This window comes from Plectrocnemia conspersa, unplaced genomic scaffold, assembly GCF_051122295.1.
Source record: "Plectrocnemia conspersa isolate PC_06_02 unplaced genomic scaffold, ASM5112229v1 ptg000012l, whole genome shotgun sequence".
Lineage (NCBI taxonomy): Eukaryota > Metazoa > Arthropoda > Insecta > Trichoptera > Polycentropodidae > Plectrocnemia > Plectrocnemia conspersa.
This window is the reverse complement of record NW_028277176.1, coordinates 594,938-615,939: the sequence shown is the minus strand read 5'-3', so window position 1 is coordinate 615,939 and position 21,002 is coordinate 594,938. Positions and strand designations below refer to the sequence as shown.

Below are 21,002 nucleotides of genomic sequence, written 5' to 3'. Positions count from 1 at the left end.
AATAAAATATTTTATCAATATCTTAATCGCATTTATCTTAAGCTTAATTTTGCTTTATATAGAATCAGAACGGCACGTGGAAACGGAGCCAAAACGGAACATTTTCATCGAACGGAGACTTAGACATGTCGGACGGATATCTCACTCCTCACGATGCTTCAATATCGATGGAAATGTTGAACGGATCGCCCGATGCGTCCTTAGCTCACAGTCCGATTGATCCTGGCCACGAAGCGAGAGAGTCGATGGCTAGAATCAGGCCGAAATCTCTGGTCGAGAAAGCAAGAATGAATGTTGGGTAAGTATTAATTTTAACACCCATCAATGTTTTTATATAATCAATATTTTCATAAAACACTCGGAGCTAAGATTATTATAGTATTAACCACTTTCTCTAAAATTTTTTAGATTTATTAAAAAATATGTTAAATAATATAAAGGGGAAAAGTATAATCTTTATAATATTAACATTATAAACAAATCTTTATATATTAGGTAATCCCGGAATTAATGTCGTTTTTTTAATAGGCAACTTTGGCTTAGTATTTTTGGGTCCGATGAGCAGTGAAGACGTGCGTTGTAATTTTTTTCTTCTCTGTGATCCTTTGCCTTTCTTTTAAACAAAAAAAAACTTTTCTACCCCATTTACAAACAATGGCAGAGACGTGTCCTTCGGAAACACATTTAAGAAACTGTATGCTGTTTTCGTTTCATTAAAAAAAAACTGCGACAGAAGCAACAGAATGCATTTATGACATTTACAATGATATACTGGACAAAAGAAAGTGCCAAAGTGGGTTCAAAAAATTTCCAACGGGCAATCTCGATTTGAAGGACGAGCTTCGAAGTGGACGGCCCAGTCTAGTGGATAGTCCAGCTCTAAAGGCGGAAATCGAAGCAAATCCGATTATGACCATTGATGAATTATCGAAGAAAGTCGGCACATCACGGTCGAACACCCATCGTTATCTTGAGAAACTGCGAAAAGTTAAAAAATAAGGTATCTCGGTTCCTCACGCGCTCACCGACGCAACAAAGCTCAACGCCTCAACACATGCAAAATACTGCAAGAAAAGCAACATTTTACCCCGTTTCTCCATGACTTTATCACCAGAGACGAAAAATGGGTTCTTTATCATGATATAAAAAAATAGAAACAATGGTTAAATCAAGGTCAAACCCCAATTCCAACACCAAAACCAGGACTACATCCTCGGAAAGCATTATTGTGTGTGTGGTGGGATTCGAAAGGTGTAATTTATTATGATGTTTTAAAACAAGGGCAAACTGTTACTGCAGCCCTCTACTGTGAACAGATGGACAAATTAAATACGACGTTACAGAAAATTAGACCTGCTCTTGTGAATAAAAGTAATGTCATTCTTCAACATGATAACGCCCAGCTGCATGTTGCCGATATTACCCGTAAAAAAATCCAGGACCTTAGCTGGGATGTTTTATTGCATCCACCCTATTCTCTGGACTTGGTACCGAGCAACTTTCACTTATTTCGCTTTTTAGAAACGCAATTAGGGAACAAAAAATTCGACAATTCGACAAAAACTGAAATCGGGTCTTTCGGAGTTCTTCGAATCTAAACCAAAAGCCTTTTATGAATAAGGAATTTTAGATCTAGTAACAAGATGGCAAAGAGTCGTAGATAACACTAGAAATTACTTTGTATTAAAAAAATATTAAATAATTGAAAAAAAAAATAAGTTTGAGTTTTAATAAAAAACGACATTAATTCCGGGATTACCTAATACAAGATTAGCACTAATACCAATTCATTCATAGATCATATTATGTCAAATTTTAATTTAATGCTATAAGTGATCATAATATATTACTTATAGAATGTCTAAATAATATGAAAATATTATCAAACAATCGAGAACCAATTAAAGAGATACTTAAAATTAACTGTAGACAACTACAAAATATAAATCTTTCAATTTTAAATTATTAAAAAATGTCAATAATAACATATTTTGTCATTGACAGCTGGCTAGATTCTTCGCTATCTATCATGGAGCAAGGAGTCAGAGAAGGCGATTGCTTGCGCCTCCGTTTCAAATTTTACACATTCTACGATCTAAACCCTAAACTGGACGCAGTTCGTATAAACCAATTATACCAACAAGCCCGTTGGCAGATTATAAATGAAGAGATTGACTGCACCGAAGAAGAGATGCTAGTTTTCGCCGCTTTACAAGTTAGTATATTTTGTAATCACCGCTAATTAACAATCTGGATCAAGTCGTTAATCCTTGGCTCAAAAAACAGTTACAAGTCAACTTACAATCGAGTAAAGGCGACGGAAACGACACTATGGACGGCATCACAACGGGAATGGAAAGCTTCAACATTTCCAACACTAACGGGAATATAAGCGCCGAGGCCGAAATAGACAACATGCTCACTGATTTAGAAGTCACTCTTCACGGAGGATCTCCGGCCGCCCCCACCGATATAACGCGAGTGCCCAACTTATGCGACAACCTCAGATTCTTCAAGTAAGTGATGATTGGATGTGATCTATTTTTTGCGATATTTTAGTCTGATGAAAATGTTTATTTAGCGATAGCGACAAATGTGGCCGGGGCTTCTGCCTTCATCCGTAAGATGATTTAAAATGTTTTTGCACGAGTGTGTAAAATTACATTCCCGATGCTTTTACCCCAAACAGTATTGAAAAAAAAATCAAGTTAACAATAATTCTCAGAAAATATTTTTCATTTTATTATTTGATATGTTGTTTTTTTACCCTTTTAAATTTTTACTTACCTTGCATACTATATTTATCGATTGGTTCTCTATCGCAGGCCAAAACGATTCACATTGAAAGCCTACAAACGATACTGGTTCGCATGCAGAGATTTACACCTACTCGCTTATCGGACTAGCGAATGTGCCACCGGATTTGGAACTCCCGTCTTTTCGGTGGCGTTAAAAGGCGCCGAAGTTACGCCAGATGCAAACGTGACTCAAGACAGATACAGCATCAAATTGGAAGTTCCGAGCGAAGACGGCATGACAGAGATGTGGTTGAGATGTGATAATGTAATTATTTCAGTGATACTTTTTAAATAGTTCTTCGTTCGAGAATCATATTAATTATGACGTTTCATATCTTAGGAAGAACAATACGCCAAGTGGTTATCGGCGCTCAGGTTAGCTTCGCGAGGCCGAACATTAGCCGACGCCGGATGGGTCTCCGAAACTAAGGCCATCAGAGACTTCTTATCTCTACAGAGACCGTCGGCTTCGCCGATTTTGGACTCGAAAGATGTAGATATAAGTGCCGAAGATTATGTGTCGCCGCGTCATCAGAAGAAGCTTAAGGGAAAGGTCAGGCATCGCATATTGGAAAATCACACCAACGTGAACAAGCTGACGTCCATGGAGGCTAAAATGCAATTTATCAAAGCTTGGCAGAATTTACCAGACTTTGGAATATCCCATTTCATTGTCAAGTTCATGGGTCATAGAAAAGAAGAGCTCATTGCCGTGGCTCAGAATCGCATTATGAAATTAGACATCAACAGTGGAGTGCATCAGAAGACATGGAGATTTAGCACAATGAAAGTAAGTTCGAATCATTTTTCTAGAAATATATAATATAAGGACTCATAATTTAAAATAAATCAAGAGTTTTTTCCATAAAATGATTGTTGTTCGAGAATTTTTTTTATTTCATGTGTGTGTTGCGATAGACCGTTGGCATTCCATATGGTAATATGTAGTTATTTACATACTTATCATTCTTTTTTTACATGCGATGTATAAATGTTAGTGTAGTTATATTTTCTCTAGTGACGTCCAAATACATTTTTATCAGTAGATGTATATTTCTACTACCAAAAATATAATCAAGTATAATCCTTACCAGTTTATATTTAAATAATTATATTGATTCAACTTGATAGTTGTGAAACGTCCATTTACTGTTCAAATCCAAACCTAACCTAATGAAAGTTCTAAAACTAATTATAGTTTTAGAATTTTATGTCCAAAATATTTCTCTCAAGGGAAAATAAGTGGAAGAAGTACAGAAAGATGTTGCATCTCGCATATTGCTCCATAGTTTGTCTGCACTTCGATATTACATTATGTTTTACTAATATAATAGCTATCCTTACCGATATTACTACAGACTTCTGATGTAAGAGTATTGGTCGAAGTGTATTTAAATCGAATTTTGGTCAATAGAAGGGCGCAAAAAACAATCATCACTTCTCAGAAGTCAAAAATTCACATCAAAAGCAATAAAATCGTTTCAGCGTCGTTGCAGTGAAAACGCTCGGTAACAAGCGTTTCCACTGCGACGGCGTTGACACAATTTTATTGCTTTTGACATGGATTTTTGACTTCTGAGAAGTGATAATTGTTTTTTTGTGCTTCAGTTTAGATATGCTTCATTCGATTTTCACTTATTGTAAATCGTAATATTGCTATAAAGTCTTAATATGAACCGAGCGTTTCCACTGCGACGGTTTAATATTATTGCTTTTGACGGCTTAATATTATTGCCCCCCCCCCCTTGAATTTGGCCAGAAAAATTCAAGTCTATTAATGAAATCGAAATTAAAAAAAACGACCACTGACTGTCCAACTTTTGCCCCCCCCCCCCCCTACTGAACTTTCATTTATTTAATAAATTAATGTAATTAATTAATTTTCAGGCTTGGAATGTTAACTGGAAGATAAAGCACATGATGGTCCAGTTCGAAGAGGGAAGCATAGTGTTCTCGTGTCAATCCGCAGACTGTAAAGTTATCCACGAGTTCATCGGAGGCTACATATTCCTCTCGATGCGGTCTAAAGACGCCAATCAGACGTTAGACGAAGAACTATTCCATAAACTTACCGGTGGTTGGGTGTAGCCGCCATTAAGAATACTTATAACGTTACTTCAAATTCCAATTGTAGATACATCAAAACTGAAACTCGTCTTGAATAAGTGTAAATACGACAAAAGAAAAAATATATTTTTTTTGCACATATTGTATTGACGCAATATAATCACTGAGCTACTTGAATAGCATTTTTTATTATTATATTTATTAATGTAAATTACCTCCATATTTATGTGTACAGTCCCGAACGTGCTAAAATAGTCTTCCCCGAATAATTGACGAATTTGCAATTGTACATTACGATCATTTTTATCGTCGAAAGGACGTTTTACCATATATTTTAGTTGTCAAAATTAAATTTAATCTTACGTAGAATAGTTATTTTTATTAATTTATTTTTGTTAACGTTAACAAACTAAATTGAACTTAACGTAAAAATGTTACATTAAAATCAACCGGTTCTCGGAAAGTAGTCGATTCCACGTTTATAAAATAGCACAATATTTTTAACAAGTACTGCATGTGCCTAAATAAATAAAAAAAACGGATGCCTTATTTTTATTATTTATTGTTAAGTGTGAAATTTTTATATAAAAATGTTAACAAGTCATTAACTCGTACGTTTCTATGTATATTTTATTATTTTTAATGTTAGCTTGCCATCGTGGTTATTGTCCGGTTTGTGTATTGAAAGCGGATTAATAATAAATTTATATTTAAAAAATGTATATAGTATATTGTGAACGTTTACATGTCTTGTATACTTGTGAAATGAAATCTAAATAAATCTTCGAATAACAGCAGCTGCTTTTCATTGTTTTAAGTTGTAATTTCGTACATCCACAACGCATACACAAGAGCTGGAGCTGGATCGAAAAATACTAATTATTACTTTTTAATATAGCTCTTTATATGAATCAACACATGCTCAAATAGATTTTATCGCTCATTTTCTAAGAATTATTCCAGCCGTATGTAAAAAACGAAAGGTCCGATGAGTAATTCTTACTTGTATATAACATAATTGAGCTTCCAGCAGTTGAGTCAATAATGCATCATTGCATCTCACTAGCTTGACTCAATTCTACAATATCTTACCTCATGATTTAACTAAGAATAAAGCTTTACCTACTGTTAATATATTTCTAAAAATACAAGATTTTTTTATTATCATTTCAATTTGTAACTTTTTTTGAAATAAAATGAATAGTTATTTAACTTTAATTATTACTCATTTACTAAGAGCGCCGTATCGTAAATCTGAAAAAATAGCATTTGGCTCCGAAGACCATATAGATCATTATTTTATTTTATTTCAGTAAACCATTAAAATTTAAATTGTTTCTCTGGAAGCGCAATATATAGCTAAAAATATATTTTTAATGAATGAGAAGCAATGATTTCAATATTAATTTTCATGTGATCTTTTTTAGCTCGCAAGTATTTTGTTGAACTTAATCTTTTCTCATATTAGTTCAGCCAAATAAGTTCTAAATAAGCTATCAAATTCATAGGATTATTCGAATCATGCAACACTAAAATGGAATATCTTACATTTTTATTTGCGCATAATATGCATTTATTTTGGTTGCTACTCGAAGTATCATCGAGATATGTTTATCAGATGTGTACCGTGAGATACTTTCTTTTTCGCTCACTCGCGTGTTAAGTGACGACAGCAAGTAAGAGATAAGGGCGTACGTTATATGCGGTCCGCACGCCCCTAGCTCTCACTCACTCTCGTCACTTAACACACGAGTGAGCGAAGTATCTCACCATACGCGCCTGATGTTTACATGTTAAAAAGTTTTGATCTTTGATTTCACATTTTGTAAAAAAAATTTTAGTCAAATGTAGTCCATTGATTATAATAAAAAAATAATCGAAATCGTTACATGCCATAGTGCTATTAGCACTAGTTAGTGAAAACAGCACCTCATAGCACTATAACGGTTGAATACAACTTGCGTTCCTCTCATGAAAATTGATATTATGCATAAGTTACTAGTCAATATATGCCTCAAACTATTTAAAGAGCTAATCAACGTAGGCATAGAAACAACATTTCGTCAATATGTTTGTTTAAAATATTACAATATCTTTACTGTGCTTTGTTTGTCAATATCAAATTGGTATTTCTTGTCAATCTTTTTTAAGATCTAAGGTTTAACGGGATAAATCGTAACTCACGGATTCCAGCATTAATTTGTCTACAAAGCTCTGGTTCTTCTAAACATTTGACGCAAAGGAAAATTGATTTTAGATATGATACGCTGAATTTTTCAAGTGTAAATTGCTAACACCATATTTGACAACTTTACTAGAAACTAAATAGACGACTTGAAAATATAACAATATCTGTAGTGTTTAATTTGAGATATTAGGTACAAGATAACATTGTTGTCATTTTCACCCAAAAGTGGAGTTAGCAAATTTACACTTTAAGCCAATATTTAAGTTACTTTTTGTTCCGGTTGACTACCATTATTTCTACAACTTAAAATATTTGATTCTCTCATCGTCTGGAGTGCATACCATAGTCAAATACACCTTTGAAGAGCTCGAGATTGAAGGCAATTTGTAGCTTTCAATAATCTGCAATGCATTATTTAGTTCTTCTTTAGTTCTTTAGTTAACCGCCTGGATTGATCATCTCATCAGTAATGCGCTGGACGCAATAATCAGGTTTATTTTGTAAAAGTAAGTACTTATATTTTTTTTGTATTGTAGAATGTTTTTTACTTTTCTACTAAGAATAAAGTTTTGGAAAGCTGCCGATTTAACACTAGATTTATGGTATTTAATTTGATTTGTATCAGACAAGTGTTTTTTCTGTTTTTTTTACTACTTTTTATATTTGAATAATGCAAATATATTATTTTTGAAAATCTGGTCACTATATACCTATTTTTAACGACACCCGTCAAATTGACGGGTTTATGCCTGTAAGCCTAGGGTTAAAGCAATATAATGGGAGTATTTTTTATCGAAATGTACCTAAAATATGAAATAAATAAATTGTAATTAGATTGAATATTGACTAGACACCCTGCACTAGTCGCTAGAATTAGGTCGACTTCTGTTTGTGAAATTTTTTTTTCTATATGTTATATTATATAATTGTATTAATATTAACTGAGATATTTACAAGAATATAAATCAGGGTTGTAGTCTTAAGCATTTAGATGTATCTATTATACCGTAAATTGAGGTGAGCAGATTTCCAAAACTGAGATACGGAATGAAAGTTTTTAAAATGTGTTTAGTTAACCCTTCAAACTCCTACATAGACATGAACTCGATATCGGTTTTTTACCGGTAACTCCTTTGTTGAGGCTCGACATTTTTAATCAGTCTCAGAAGTATGTCTCAAATTAGAAAAAATAAATTTGAAGATATATGTATATTTTAAATAAAGCTTCAGAACAATTAGAAATACCCTAATAAATTACATTTTTTAAGGTTATCATAAATATGGGAATTATTTATATTCTGAATATGGAAGCCTTTTGGTTACAGGTCTTTCGTTCCAGAATTTTTGGTAAATAATTTTATTAACAAAAATATCACAAATAGAATTTAAGGACCAGAACAGCAAAAGTTGCAAAGGAAGATAAGAAACGACACTATTGCGAAAAAATATCTAGCATTTTTTCAAGAGATTATTTTAAAAAAAGTATCACAATAAATTTAAAAAATGTGCAATTGTTATATATCAAAACATATTTTTCCCTTGTACTTCAAACATAATTACTGACAAATTCACTGAAAATGGCTTAGGGTTGCTGGAAGATGGAGTACGAAAGGTTAAAAAATATCAGGATATAATAACATCAAATGAACATTCATAACTTTAAAATCCCACCTCAAACAAAAAGCGTAGGAAAGAACAGATTTTTTTCTATCTGAAATAGTGGCATTGTTTACTACAAAAAAATTGAAGAACTAAACACATTATCTGTAGAAAGTCATATTAAGACGGAATAGCGTAGTCCGTAACGTCTCAGACTAGTTGAGGTTGCAGGTTCGAGCCCTAGCAGCAGCACTAGAATTTTTTTATAAAAAAATGCACCATTATTAAAATAAAACCGGCCGCAGCTGCAGTGACATCTATTGATTATAAAATTGTATAGCACATAATAATTTATAATTAATAATATATATGTCACCGATTCGCAGTTTCAGTCTGGTGATTAATACCGATTGATTTATCCAATTGAAACAGATTTACCCCGTTGTAACGCATTGGGCTTACGCCTGTCAGGTTACAGCAGAAGATTTATTAATAAATAAATAAATATAATTGACTTTGAAGGCTTAAACACAAATGGTAAGCCAATATTTTAGCTTTGTTTTAATTTATTTAATTCAATACATTGACTTTTTTATTTAAAATAGTTTGTAGATACGAACAATAAAAAAAATGTGATATTTTGAAGAACACCAATTTATCAATTATGATCCTCAGAAGGCAAAATACTCAGATTTGTTTATGTCTCGCGCTCAGAGAATTTGATTGCTTGTATAGTTATAAAGCAGATTTTTAGACGGAAAGGGTCTGCTTCTCCTTTTAAATGATTGTCAACTATTCATAGGCTTAGTATAACTGTGTAACTCGAAACTCAGACAGCTAAAAAAAAGCTCATCTCGAAAATTTATGTTAATTTTGAGATCCTAAGATATGTTAGGTTGAAATGCGGGATGCTGGTGAGAGCTAAAAAAAGATTATCTCAAAATTTTTGTGAAACCGGGACATATTAGGAAAATCATATGTGAAAAATTCGCAAGTACAATATTTTTTAAGCATCTGGCGCGAATTCATCCTTTCCTATGCAGCATTGTAAAACAATTATAAACTTAATTTATAACAAAAAAAAAGACAATTTTCTTGTTAAATTTTCTGATGTTTGAGATGAGAATTCAGAAGAACTCGGTTATCACTGACGAGTTAGTGTTTTCTGTGCATAGTATTAGGTAAGCCTTCATTAAATTCTGGAGATCAGAATTCAGCAAAACTAAAAATTTTGGCACACAATACGTTCAAATGAATCAATTACATAAGTTCCATTGGTTCTTATAACATTCTCCCATCTTTTAATACCATTGGGGTAAAACTGATGATTTGAAAGATGATTTTACTTGCTCTAATGCATTACATTTTTACCATTTAATAAAAGTGCAGTGATCTGTATAAATGATAATCGAAAGGAGCAATGTCTGGAGAATAGGTTGGGTGCTTGATAATATACTAATTCGATTTATTTAGCTTATATTAAGTCATCATCGCCAAATATGATAGCGCGTTATCATGATGAAATACTATCCCTTTTGTTTATATTTTAAAAGGCGGTGTTTAATTTTGTCATTTGTTGACAATATCGTTCTGCTGTAATTGTTTGATTATGTTCTAAAAGTTTAATTAATTACTTTTTTTATGAATTTCGGCCTTCGAAGTTGTTAATGAGCTTGCCCAAGTATACTCTTCCGTGTTACGTTACGGTACACTACCCATTCCTTATCTCCAGTCACTAATCGATGCAAAAAAGGGTCATGCTTTTGTCTCGCACTCAACGCAATGCAAGGCCCAATAAATTGACAGCCGACAATTGATGACATTTTGAAAAATATAGGGGCTCTTTACTGGACGCTGGCTAGACCAAGACTGAATAGAAAGTAGAACAGAAGTATCCTTTATACAAAAGGATAATTAGAAAACAGATGCTATCATCAGTTCCGAGAAAAAACTTACTTTGCTATTTTGCTTTACAAAAACGTCAAAACTTTTGCATCAATCCAATAGATTGTGAACTTTTGTAAGCGAAATTCCCAACAGACAGCAGACTCTCCTCTCTGGGATTGACAGTTTACTTACCATACTTGTTAAAAAAAAAGTAGCAAATTCACGATTTGGCAGTTAATCCGAAACTTAGATCTGCACTGAGGTACTGAAGTATGATAAAAATATGTTTATGCAATAAAAATTACTTGTAACCAGGCTCGAATTGCATCTCATTAAAATAGAGCGGCAGCACACGGCATAGGTGAAAATCAACTTTCAGTTTGCTATTATAGTATTTATTTTTATCTATTTTTTTGAATTAGAACAATAAATGGATATTTGTATGCTTATCAGAAGTAAACATACTATACTATCTTATCTGGAGGACGAACGCTAGAACGGAAAGGATTAAATGTAAAAGATGTCGGCAGATGAAATGAGACGTCCGGCGGCTGCACTGAACGCTCCAACCTGAAACATAGAAACGTGTATAGTACGACTAGAAAGTGAGGGTCGGGCGCGAAATGAAAATCGGCAAAATAGGCAGATCGAATTTATTGAATTTTCTCGTGATACATGGAAATCGTTTAGGAACTAATTAAAATTAAGATTATGGGTAACATGAACGAGAGATACGTCATACTTAGCCTACATTACGGATCCGCCGCGGCCCCCTTCGGCTAGCTCTTTGCTGAACAATACTGAAAAAGTAACGTTACAATCCGTGACATTAATATGAATCGAAAGATGATATCGCACGGATCGTCTACTGCACCTTGTTAAAAGGTTCGATCGGTTAACGGCGACGGAGACGGGCAAGTGCGGAAGGCGAAAGTCGCTCGGCTCCTGCAATATACCAATACTATATTTCATGTGTTCACGCGGTTCACGCGCGCACGTGACGCAGGGCCCTGTCGTTGCAGGCGGAGCAGAACTCCAGGGACGTCGTGTGGCCGCGGACGTGCAGGCACACTCCGACGTCCGCGGGCGGCTCGTCGTCGTCGAACACGGACGCCAGCTTGGCGCTGTAGTTGTGGTCCGAGGGCGTGGGGGACGACCAGGGAGAGTCGGGGGGCGCCATATCGGGGAAAAGCTCGTCTCCGAGGTCGAGGTCCAGGTCCAGATCGTGGCAGAGGCGCGGGGAGCGCTCGCCGACGGGACTCCGCTCGAGCCTCCGCACCAGGTCGGCGATCCTCTTCGAGTTGGTCAGCGCCGCCCTCAAGTATCTCACTTCGTTTCTCAGCTCCTCGACCATCGCCTGTTGGGTGTCGGCCACGGCGTTCAGACGCTCGTTTTCCCGCCTGAGGTCGGAGGCCTTGCGCACCAGGCCGTTCACGTAGCGCTTCTTCCTGCGCCTGTTCTCGCGCGCGAGGGTCGCTCCCTTGCTGTGGCAGCGTTTGCGCGTTTGCGATTCTGCGTCGCTATCGCTTTCGCTCCCGCTTCGAGAGACGTCCATCTTTGCGTCACGCGCGACCCGAAAACGCCGGTCGGAAGTGTTGCCAGCGCTCAAAACCGACTATTGCACCATTTCCTCTGCAATTTCTTCTCACCGCTTATGTAACAAATGTCCTCTTTTTGCGAAACGCACAAATGATCTGCCAAAATAGCAATTAATCACTATTTTCAATTCACATTATCATCTTGATAATATCAGACGCTGGTTTTTATAGTAGACCCACGATTATCAGAATTGGATTAATCATTTTTTTACAAATTTCTTGCACAGCGGCAGCAAAATTTTTTCTATGAAAAAATCACAAAATAAAAACGTTGAAACGACGCTTTGGTCAGTTAATAACTAGCCCAATTTTGTGTGAAAATGCGATATTTTTAATTCAAAATTAAACAGATATTCAATTTTAAACAAAGTTCTGGGTAGCTCAAAAAATGTAAAGGGCGACATGGTATTAGAGAATTGGAAATACACAGTTCGGCTACGATGGTCTTAATTTAATCTAAAAAATAAAATAAATATCTTCAGCAAACACTTTCGTAGACTCGTTAAAGGTATATGTGGAAGAAAAAGGATACGATAAAGGGTCTATCTATAATGCTGATGATGCGAAATTGAGTGATTTTAAATCGGAATATTAATAAATTCGCTATTATTATTTATAGTTGAGGTCGACATGAAATAACAATTGAAATTTAATTGCTGAAAATAGAAAAAATCATCGACCGAGTGGCACAAATAGCCTTAAATGGAGGCCCGAGAACTACTGGTCTACACCCGCATCAGGCCAGGTCGGTGAGTTATTTTCCTTTTCACTCGCTCACATGTTAAGCGACGAGAGTGAAAAAAAGATAAGAGCGGCATCCCCCACGCGTGACATATGTCATCGAGGTTATTGCCAGGGGCTACAAATCATATTATATTTTTTAATAATAACTTTTAAAATATAGTATGTGTAAGGGGGTCTATTTATATATGTATTTATTTTGGTTTTATTATGGTTAAAACTTGGCGTGACGGAGACACTTTTCTCTTGGCCTTCGGCGGACTCGCACGGCCGGTGCGGAACACTTATATTAAACATGTAACTATTAATATTAAATCGATAAAATACTACTGCAGCGGCTCAATCTAATTGCCATCCATTACCTCCAGTAGCAAAGTATATATATACAAAAAATACATTGTACAACATATTGATAGCTTAAAATTGCTAACTGCATATTTGACCACTTTGCAGGAGAAACAAAAAACTAAATAGTCAACTTGAAAATAGAAAAACAAAACAATATCTCTAGTTTGTAGTGTTTAGCAATAGCAATTTTTTGAACATGTGTATTTCGACTAAAGGTAAAAGATACCATTGTTAACTCATTTTCAATCAAAAGTCAAGTTGGAAAATTTACACTTTAAGCCATCGGTATTTAAATTTATATTTATTTGGTAAATTCTATAAATCAACACAGCAAAACGACAAAATAAATAGGAAAAACTTATTCTTTCAGCAGCAGTATTACTGTAGCGCACGTAGGTTCTGATGGCTATTTAATAAAACAACCTTTTTTGGAGAGCTGGTGGGGATGCTGCGTGCTAATCCTTGGCCACCAGCGAGAGAGAGAGAGAGAGAGAGAGAATGTTGCCAGTTCTTAAAAACATGCATTTCTCAAGTTGAGCGGTGGTGTGGCAGCATTGGGAACTGTCAAAACGCCGCCACATTTATTACCGGCGTCTTGAGTACGGTGCTAGTGTGGCAGCGTTCTGACAGTTCTCAGTGCTGCCACACCACCGCTCAACTTGTGAAGCGGGTGGTTTTTAAACAATTGGCTAAATATACATTCTTTTCTTTTCACTCACCATGACAACGGTCTAACACCCCGGGTCCTCGCCAGCTCTCTAAAAAAGGTCATTTATTTAAGTAGCCCTCAAAAACTACATACGCTACACTAGTAACGAGCTCCAATCAAAACCATGCTTTGATACGAGTATTTTGAATCCACGTCGCAAGCATCACAGGATACAGTGGTTTTTACATTCACAAAATAGGTAAGAAATCAAATCCCGAATGCAATCACTGCAACAAAGGCAAACCTGATGACGCTGCCCACACGATCTTCGACTGCTAAAAGAAACTCTAGGTCACGAATAACTGTCGTCGGAAAGCATGGTTCTCTCCATGTTGAGAGACGCAAGAGCATGGTAGCATTCGCACTGTGCGTTATGACCGCCAAAGAAAAGGACGAGAGAAGCCGAAGGGCTATCCCAAACCCTGAATAAAGGTCCTTAGGGAGCACAGGCAGAAGAAGGAACTCCCAGTTCTAAGCCATGGATAAAAGAGCACTAGCTCTAAGATAGCTGCCTCCCATGAAGCAACGCGTAATAGCAGTTACTGGGAAGGCGAAGAAGAGGGAGGTTTTAGTGGGTAAAAATCCCACACAACCATTGGTCGCAGATTACACGGCCAGTGGCGTCTTTGGAAGATTATAAGAATTATACAATACATTTTCTGGTTAGTTCTCCGGTAACTGATGTTCTATTCTCCATCTTCACTAGATTTGCTGTTATTCTGGGACAACACACGATTAGTGTAAATGTACACTGACTAATGTACATATTCGCATAAACATTGTGTGCCACAATTTACATTACATTTATCACAAACTATGATACAAGTAAAAATATTTATGTTAATATGATGTATTAAATCAGGGCTGTGGAGTTGGTGTTGGAGTCGGAGTCGGAAAAGGAGAATTTTAGCAGAGTCGGAGTCATAAAAAAGCGACCGACTCCGACTCCTTTTCATCCCGATTAATAATTTTTTAATTGTTCGTCGTGCGCCATGCGTTTTAAGTCGGTAATATGAAGTAAACAAAAGTAAACAAATGGGAGAAATTTCAACATAAAACTTGAAAATCATTTATCAAATCCCAGACCTATAACTGCTGGAGTGCCCCAAGGTTCAATACTGGGTCCTTTATTATTCACTATATTTACGAGCGACTTTCCAACCAAGCACCGCGGTAACGACATAACTGCTCTATTCGCTGATGATACAGCTATTTTGTGTACCTATAAAAATCCTCATCGAGCGGTAATTAAACTTCAAAATAAAATAAAAAATATTGAAAAATGGTTCGACAAATGGCTGGTCACTGCAAATCCACTAAAAAGCGTCGCAGTAATGTTCTCTCTTAGAAGAAAAAAAGCCTTTTCTATAGAAAATTTAGCCAAAATTAAAATGTATAATAAACCGATAGAATGGCATAATAAGGCCAAATACTTAGGTCTTACCTTAGACTCTAAACTTTCGTGGAAACCACACATAGACACTCTAATTCATCGAGTTAAATACACAAGAGCTAAGCTTTACCCCCTTCTTTGCCGAAAAAGTAAATTAAGTATAAAAAATAAACTGCTAATTTATAAAGCAATAATCAGACCCGCAATGTCTTATGCATCCCCTATGTGGGGACATATTATAAATACTCGCAAATACCCTCAAAAATTACAAGCCCAGCAGAATATTTCATTGAGAATCGCAGCAAACGCTCCTTGGTATGTTCGCAATTCGATGTTGCACCAGGATCTAAAAATAGACACTCTTAAGAATCATTTTGAAAGGCTTAATAATAGACACCGCGAAAGAATACGAAATCATACAAATGGCGTAATAGCTGATTTGTTTGATTAATTCCAACTAATATTTCTTAAACTCAAATAAATAAAATAATAATAAAAAGGTGATGCGTGTTAACACACACAGACACCAATCCTCGTCAAGCAGGTGAGAGACTTAAGTCTAGAAACTGCGATAAAATATTAGATATTATATACAAAAGTTATTATGCACTTAATCAAATAGCCAAAAATAGCCGACTGACTAAATTAGGCATGTGAGTGGTCTTATCTGTATATGCTTTTCTCTCTTTTTTGGAGTACTGCCTTAATCCATTTTAATTTATCTATTATCAAATTCCAAATGTTTAAAAATATAAGAAACTTGTAGTTATACATCTGTTTGTGTTTCATATTCTTTAAGAAAGAAACAACGCCATCAAATTGTTCATAAACTGCTTTTTTTATTGTGTCTGAGAGAGATAGTAACCAATTATTATTATTTAGTTATAATTCCGATCGATCATCACAGATTGAATTTTCTCAGATTTTCCTAATCTTACGGATGAATAATTACTTGATCTTTCTCTGATGTACGGAAAATGAAATAAATATTATGGGAAACAAATCTATGATAAATAATTACAGGCCAGTGTCGGCGTTACCAGTCAAATTATTAAAATGACACTTCATAAGTATGCTTCAACCTAAATTGAAGGATATTTTCGTATTTAGAAATCAGTAGCAACGAATCTGTTTTTTTTCAATTTTGTGAGGGAAAATGTCAATATATGCAATCAAGCATATGTCATCTATACTGATTTTGAAAAGGCTTTTGATAAAGTTTGTCATGAATTACAAAATATTTTTAATAAACGTATAAATCTAATCGAATAAAATATTTTTATAAATAAAATACATTTTATTAATGAAATTATTTTACAGGTTAAATATTGAAAACAAACGCATTTACAAGATTTTTATCTAATCTTTTATTATAACTATATGTCTATGCGCACATATAATATATGTATGTATATATTTTAGTTATGCCCAAACAGTGCTTTCAATCCATTCTACATATGAACTGACTCTGCTGTATACACCAGGGGCTTTTACTCCACCGCAACCTATTCCAAAGGAAGTCACACCAACGATAAAATGATTGGATATTGGCTCTCTATAAAAGTGACCATAACTAGATAATAATGGTGTGCGTAAATCCTTAGCACCAAAAGAAAACAATAACGGACCTCCACTATCGCCCTGCAATAAAATTATTTAATTATCAATTTAAATAAAAATACAAACCATCATACGTAATAATTATAGATTACCGGACACGTGTCTTGTTTTCCATCAGCCCCGGCGCAAATTTGAGAGTCGATAATTCCGTTAGGTAATACTCTTTTTCTATTTTGATAACTAACATTACAAGATGTGTTATTATATATGTTCAGTTCCCCTACTTGAAGAATATCTGACGATTTAGCTATAAAACAATAAATTATTGTAAACTTTTAAAATAGATGTTTTAGAAACAATAATACTTACCAAATTCCGTTTGACCCCATCCGAGTGCATTCAATTTTCTATTATTGAAATCGTTCGTTAACATTATACACGCTGGTCTATGATTGAAAGTTGAACTAAAAAAAATAATAATATGCGTTGATTAATGTGTTTCTTACTGTTATATATAATATTTTAAAACTCTTACTCGACTCGTTCAGCTAGTTTGACTAATGCAATATCATTGTATTTGTTTCGAGCGTTATATTCCGGATGTTTTATTATTTGAACGATTGCTACATCTAGACCGTAATTTTTTAAATTAACAGAACCTAACTTCACCATAGTTGGATTGTCGCTGTGGAAATAAAAAATATATAATATGGTTTCATTGACTGGAAACCTTGAAAAGACCAATATTTTTTAGTGGCTTTAAGAACAGTGGCCAACGTGTTGATTTTATATTCTAACGCCTTTCTCTTAGGAGCGTTGTCATACAATTGTTAGAGATATTGTAGAAGGTTGTAAATAGTTAAGATTTTTTAAAGTTATAATGATAAGTATTTAAACTTCGTTCCAAACATTGTTAGCTATTATATTATATATAAAATAAATTCGATAAAATTATGTATTTAAAATGTTCCATAAATTTTTCTGAATTAATTCAATCGCAGCTGATCTTAATTCTGGTAAATTAAAAAAGCTGAAATAACGTCCCTGATCAAAAAGTATGTAATAAATTAGGCATATTAATGTTGACGCTCTCACTGATCAGTAATTCGCAAAGCATTGTGTTATGCATATTCTATAAAATTCAAAAAGCTTATCGATTATGAATGTAGATAATGATTAATTAAAATAATTATTTTTTATTTTACAGGAAATTAATTGAATATTGCACTAATTGGTTAAATAAATTATTATCGGTAAAAACGAGAAAATATTCGATTACTTAATCAATTTCTTATGCAACATTTGAATAATTGAAAACGAAAATTGATCACACGTTGAAAGAAATAAGAAACAAGTTTGAATAATTGAAAACTTCGAATAATTGCGAAGCAGAGAATAGTACAAACCTACTAAGTTCACTGGATGATGTAAATGTACAGTGAGCTGCAGTTAAAACATAATTTTCACTAATGAGAGAGCCTCCACAGTACCAAGCGTGGCCAGTCCCATTCGCTAAAGGCCATCCGATTGCTGCCTAATGTAAAACGCTTATTAAATTTAATATTAAAGCAATATATTAGTAAAATATTTTAATAATACCATGCTTGAAAATTCGCCAAAGTGTGCATCTCTACCAGAAAAAAATGGCTGTGGCGGTATCATTGAATACTTTTTGCAATCTTAAAGTCAAAAAATGGTATTAGTCAAATTACTGTTTAAATAAAAAAATATATTAATATCTATGGAAACATAATTTATGCCGAAAAAAAATATGATTGCTTTCTATGGATTGCAAAAACCCAATAATCAAGAAATAAGACATTACATAATTAAAAAAAATATAGAAAGGACAAGAACATAGTATTGTTACTCCGAAGACCTGACATTAAACATTACCAGCTGAACTTTACAAAGTACAATCGATATAGCTTTGCGCTGATGTCGAAGTAGCGCTTCTGATATTGACTTTCCACCTAAGTCATAGCGATAAAATAACAGCAGCAAAAAATGCTATGTGCTACATATGATTAATAATTTATAATCCGTGACTTATGAAATATATTTTTAATACACTCAACTTACGTTCATATTAGGTATGTATAATAAAAAATACTGTACTTTCTTTGGCCAATTCTCCAATGACAGTTTTGTTTTTCGTGCCGTTCAATATATTCGAATTTGTTTTAGGACAACAAACGATTGGTGTAAAGCCTATATAAAATATTTAATACAGGTATAAATAATTATTTAAAATTTTATTATATATTTTTTATATTTCACCTTCAAATCCACATAATGAAGGTCTTATTTTCATTGTTGATAACTGTTGTTGTACAATTGGACATTGATTAATGTTTTTGCAAACACCTTTCGTTGAACTATCCACATTACAAATGTCACCCTCTTGAATAGAACACAATTTGAATTTCTAATGTTTTATGAAAATATATACATATACATATTTTATACCATATAAATTTTTATTTAGATTTATTTGTGCAGCTACTGTGTTTATGAAGATAAACATAAAAATCAAAGCTCTTTGTTGATGCATGTTCTTAAAATGTAATATATTTTTCTCACAATATATTCCGATTTACTTTTTAATTAAATAAATTATTCGTTAAAATATATTGTTACGATAGGAACAATCGTCGCGAAAGCAAACAATGAACTGAATATGTAATCAATAAACCTGTGTAATTTATTTACATAATCACCATAAGACCATAGCAAAGCAACATTTTTATAAAACGAGAGATTCCTAGAGTAAATCAATTATATATTTTTGTTATGATGTAAATAATGGGAATTGTGGTTATTATACGTTATTGTTTCATGTTTTATATACATACATGTTTATGTATAAATAAGCTTTTAGTAAAATATAATTTATTATATTCATAAATATTAAAAAACTGTAACTGTGGTTGGTAATGTTATGGGCCTATAATGAAATTCAGCTTGTAATCAAACGTAGGTATTTAGAAGTATTCACACGTTGTAAGAAATAAGAAACAAGTCGGGTTCATCAATAGAGTCACCCACAATTTAGTATTTGAATCACCATGTATTCCATAATCGTGCATCTGCGACAGGATAAGCAAAGAAACACATAATAAAGATAGCAGGCATACTTTACATACAATGGAAGGAACAAATATGCAGGTCTAAAACGTTCAAAAAGCTTTAGGCACAATTTACGTACCTGTGTGAGAATCTAAATATTATGCTATTAAGTCATAAACGTCGGCGGGTACATGACATAAAAATAAGGGCTTACAACTTGATGCAAATTGGAACCGGACAATAGACTACTTTAATTAAAAGCATCCGTTAGAAATGCAAGTGTTATTAACAAAGGACAAGAAAAACTTAGGATCTTTTTAACATGGCGCGATATTACCGTTTTATTTGTTCCATGTTTAATGAGCATACATTTGTTCAAAATATTAAACGGCCACAAAACCTTTATTAGAAAGTAAACGGACGATAACAAATCTGAGTACGCCCTTAAGCCTTTGTAATTGGTCGTTGCACCGAAATTGGGAGAAAACGATATCTCTTTCTGGGAGAGCTATTGATATAAATACAGGTACGCGTGCAACGAAAGATCACTTCCATTGTCTAAATCTCTGAATGTTGAGCTTGGACTTGTTGAATTTGTTCAAACTCAAATTCAAGAGAGGCCTACAACTGATACAGAGAAGAGCATGAAGCAGTCGCTTCTTTCTTCGCATTCAAACCAAAGTGAACGCACTCCGAAGACCGCTGGATATTTTTGACCCAGACACAATAAACAAACTGTACGTGAAGGATTTCAGTTGTTGCACAAAAAGCAAATATTACCAAACCACTTTTCTTAAAATAAAAATAAGCATCCTTAGCACGAAGGTCAGAATAACTATTTGTTTGACTAATTTGTGTGATTAGTATTATACGAAAATGAGCTATTGAGTACTTGGATTTAATACCGCGAACTTTGTCAATTTTACGTTTCTTTATTTGTTTTTTGTTTTTTTTTTGTTTCAGATCTTGGAACGAAAATTTTATTTGATGGAAGTGCTTCAGTTTATAAAATGATATAAAAAAAGAGCAAACCAAATATTACAGC

At 34.0% G+C, this 21,002-nt stretch overlaps 3 protein-coding genes across 7 annotated transcripts in view; 1 reads left to right on the top strand and 2 right to left on the bottom strand.

Annotated features, from left to right (window-relative positions):
- Window positions 1-5,659, top strand: part of LOC148227876 (unc-112-related protein-like) — a 31,847-nt gene extending 26,188 nt beyond the window's left edge. For 2 of the 4 annotated variants that reach the window (XM_088200516.1, XM_088200517.1), the window contains exons 4-9: window positions 63-298; window positions 2,005-2,215; window positions 2,287-2,516; window positions 2,826-3,063; window positions 3,139-3,588; window positions 4,686-5,659. In XM_088200516.1, the coding sequence (XP_088056642.1) occupies window positions 63-298; window positions 2,005-2,215; window positions 2,287-2,516; window positions 2,826-3,063; window positions 3,139-3,588; window positions 4,686-4,886 (1,566 nt within the window). In that variant the 3' untranslated portion in view covers window positions 4,887-5,659. Of the gene's footprint in view, window positions 1-62; window positions 496-1,769; window positions 2,216-2,286; window positions 2,517-2,825; window positions 3,064-3,138; window positions 4,041-4,381 lie in introns of all 4 variants that reach the window. The other 2 variants (XR_015811714.1, XM_088200518.1) reach the window with 2 other exon arrangements.
- A 5,253-nt stretch (window positions 5,660-10,912) lies between these two features.
- LOC148227875 (CREB/ATF bZIP transcription factor-like) lies at window positions 10,913-12,120 on the bottom strand. Of its 2 annotated transcripts, XM_088200521.1 has the most exons (3): window positions 11,414-12,120; window positions 11,291-11,339; window positions 10,913-11,109 (listed from the first exon to the last, which is right to left on the bottom strand). In XM_088200521.1, exon 1 carries the CDS (start codon window positions 12,092-12,094, stop codon window positions 11,525-11,527), a length of 570 nt encoding a protein of 189 aa, XP_088056647.1. In that variant the 5' UTR covers window positions 12,095-12,120; the 3' UTR covers window positions 10,913-11,109; window positions 11,291-11,339; window positions 11,414-11,524. The 2 variants fall into 2 exon arrangements, with proteins under 2 accessions (XP_088056647.1, XP_088056646.1); XM_088200520.1 differs by lacking the exon at window positions 10,913-11,109 and having other exon boundaries at window positions 11,179-11,339.
- Window positions 12,121-16,604: 4,484 nt separating this feature from the next.
- Window positions 16,605-19,541, bottom strand: LOC148227874 (serine protease snk-like). Its single transcript, XM_088200967.1, has 10 exons — window positions 19,529-19,541; window positions 19,358-19,445; window positions 19,169-19,291; window positions 19,007-19,099; window positions 18,488-18,567; window positions 18,295-18,422; window positions 17,424-17,573; window positions 17,258-17,352; window positions 17,041-17,195; window positions 16,605-16,969 (listed from the first exon to the last, which is right to left on the bottom strand). The coding sequence occupies exons 2-10, from the start codon at window positions 19,440-19,442 to the stop codon at window positions 16,751-16,753; spliced, it is 1,128 nt and encodes a 375-aa protein (XP_088057093.1). The 5' UTR covers window positions 19,443-19,445; window positions 19,529-19,541; the 3' UTR covers window positions 16,605-16,750.
- Window positions 19,542-21,002: the final 1,461 nt, after the last annotated feature.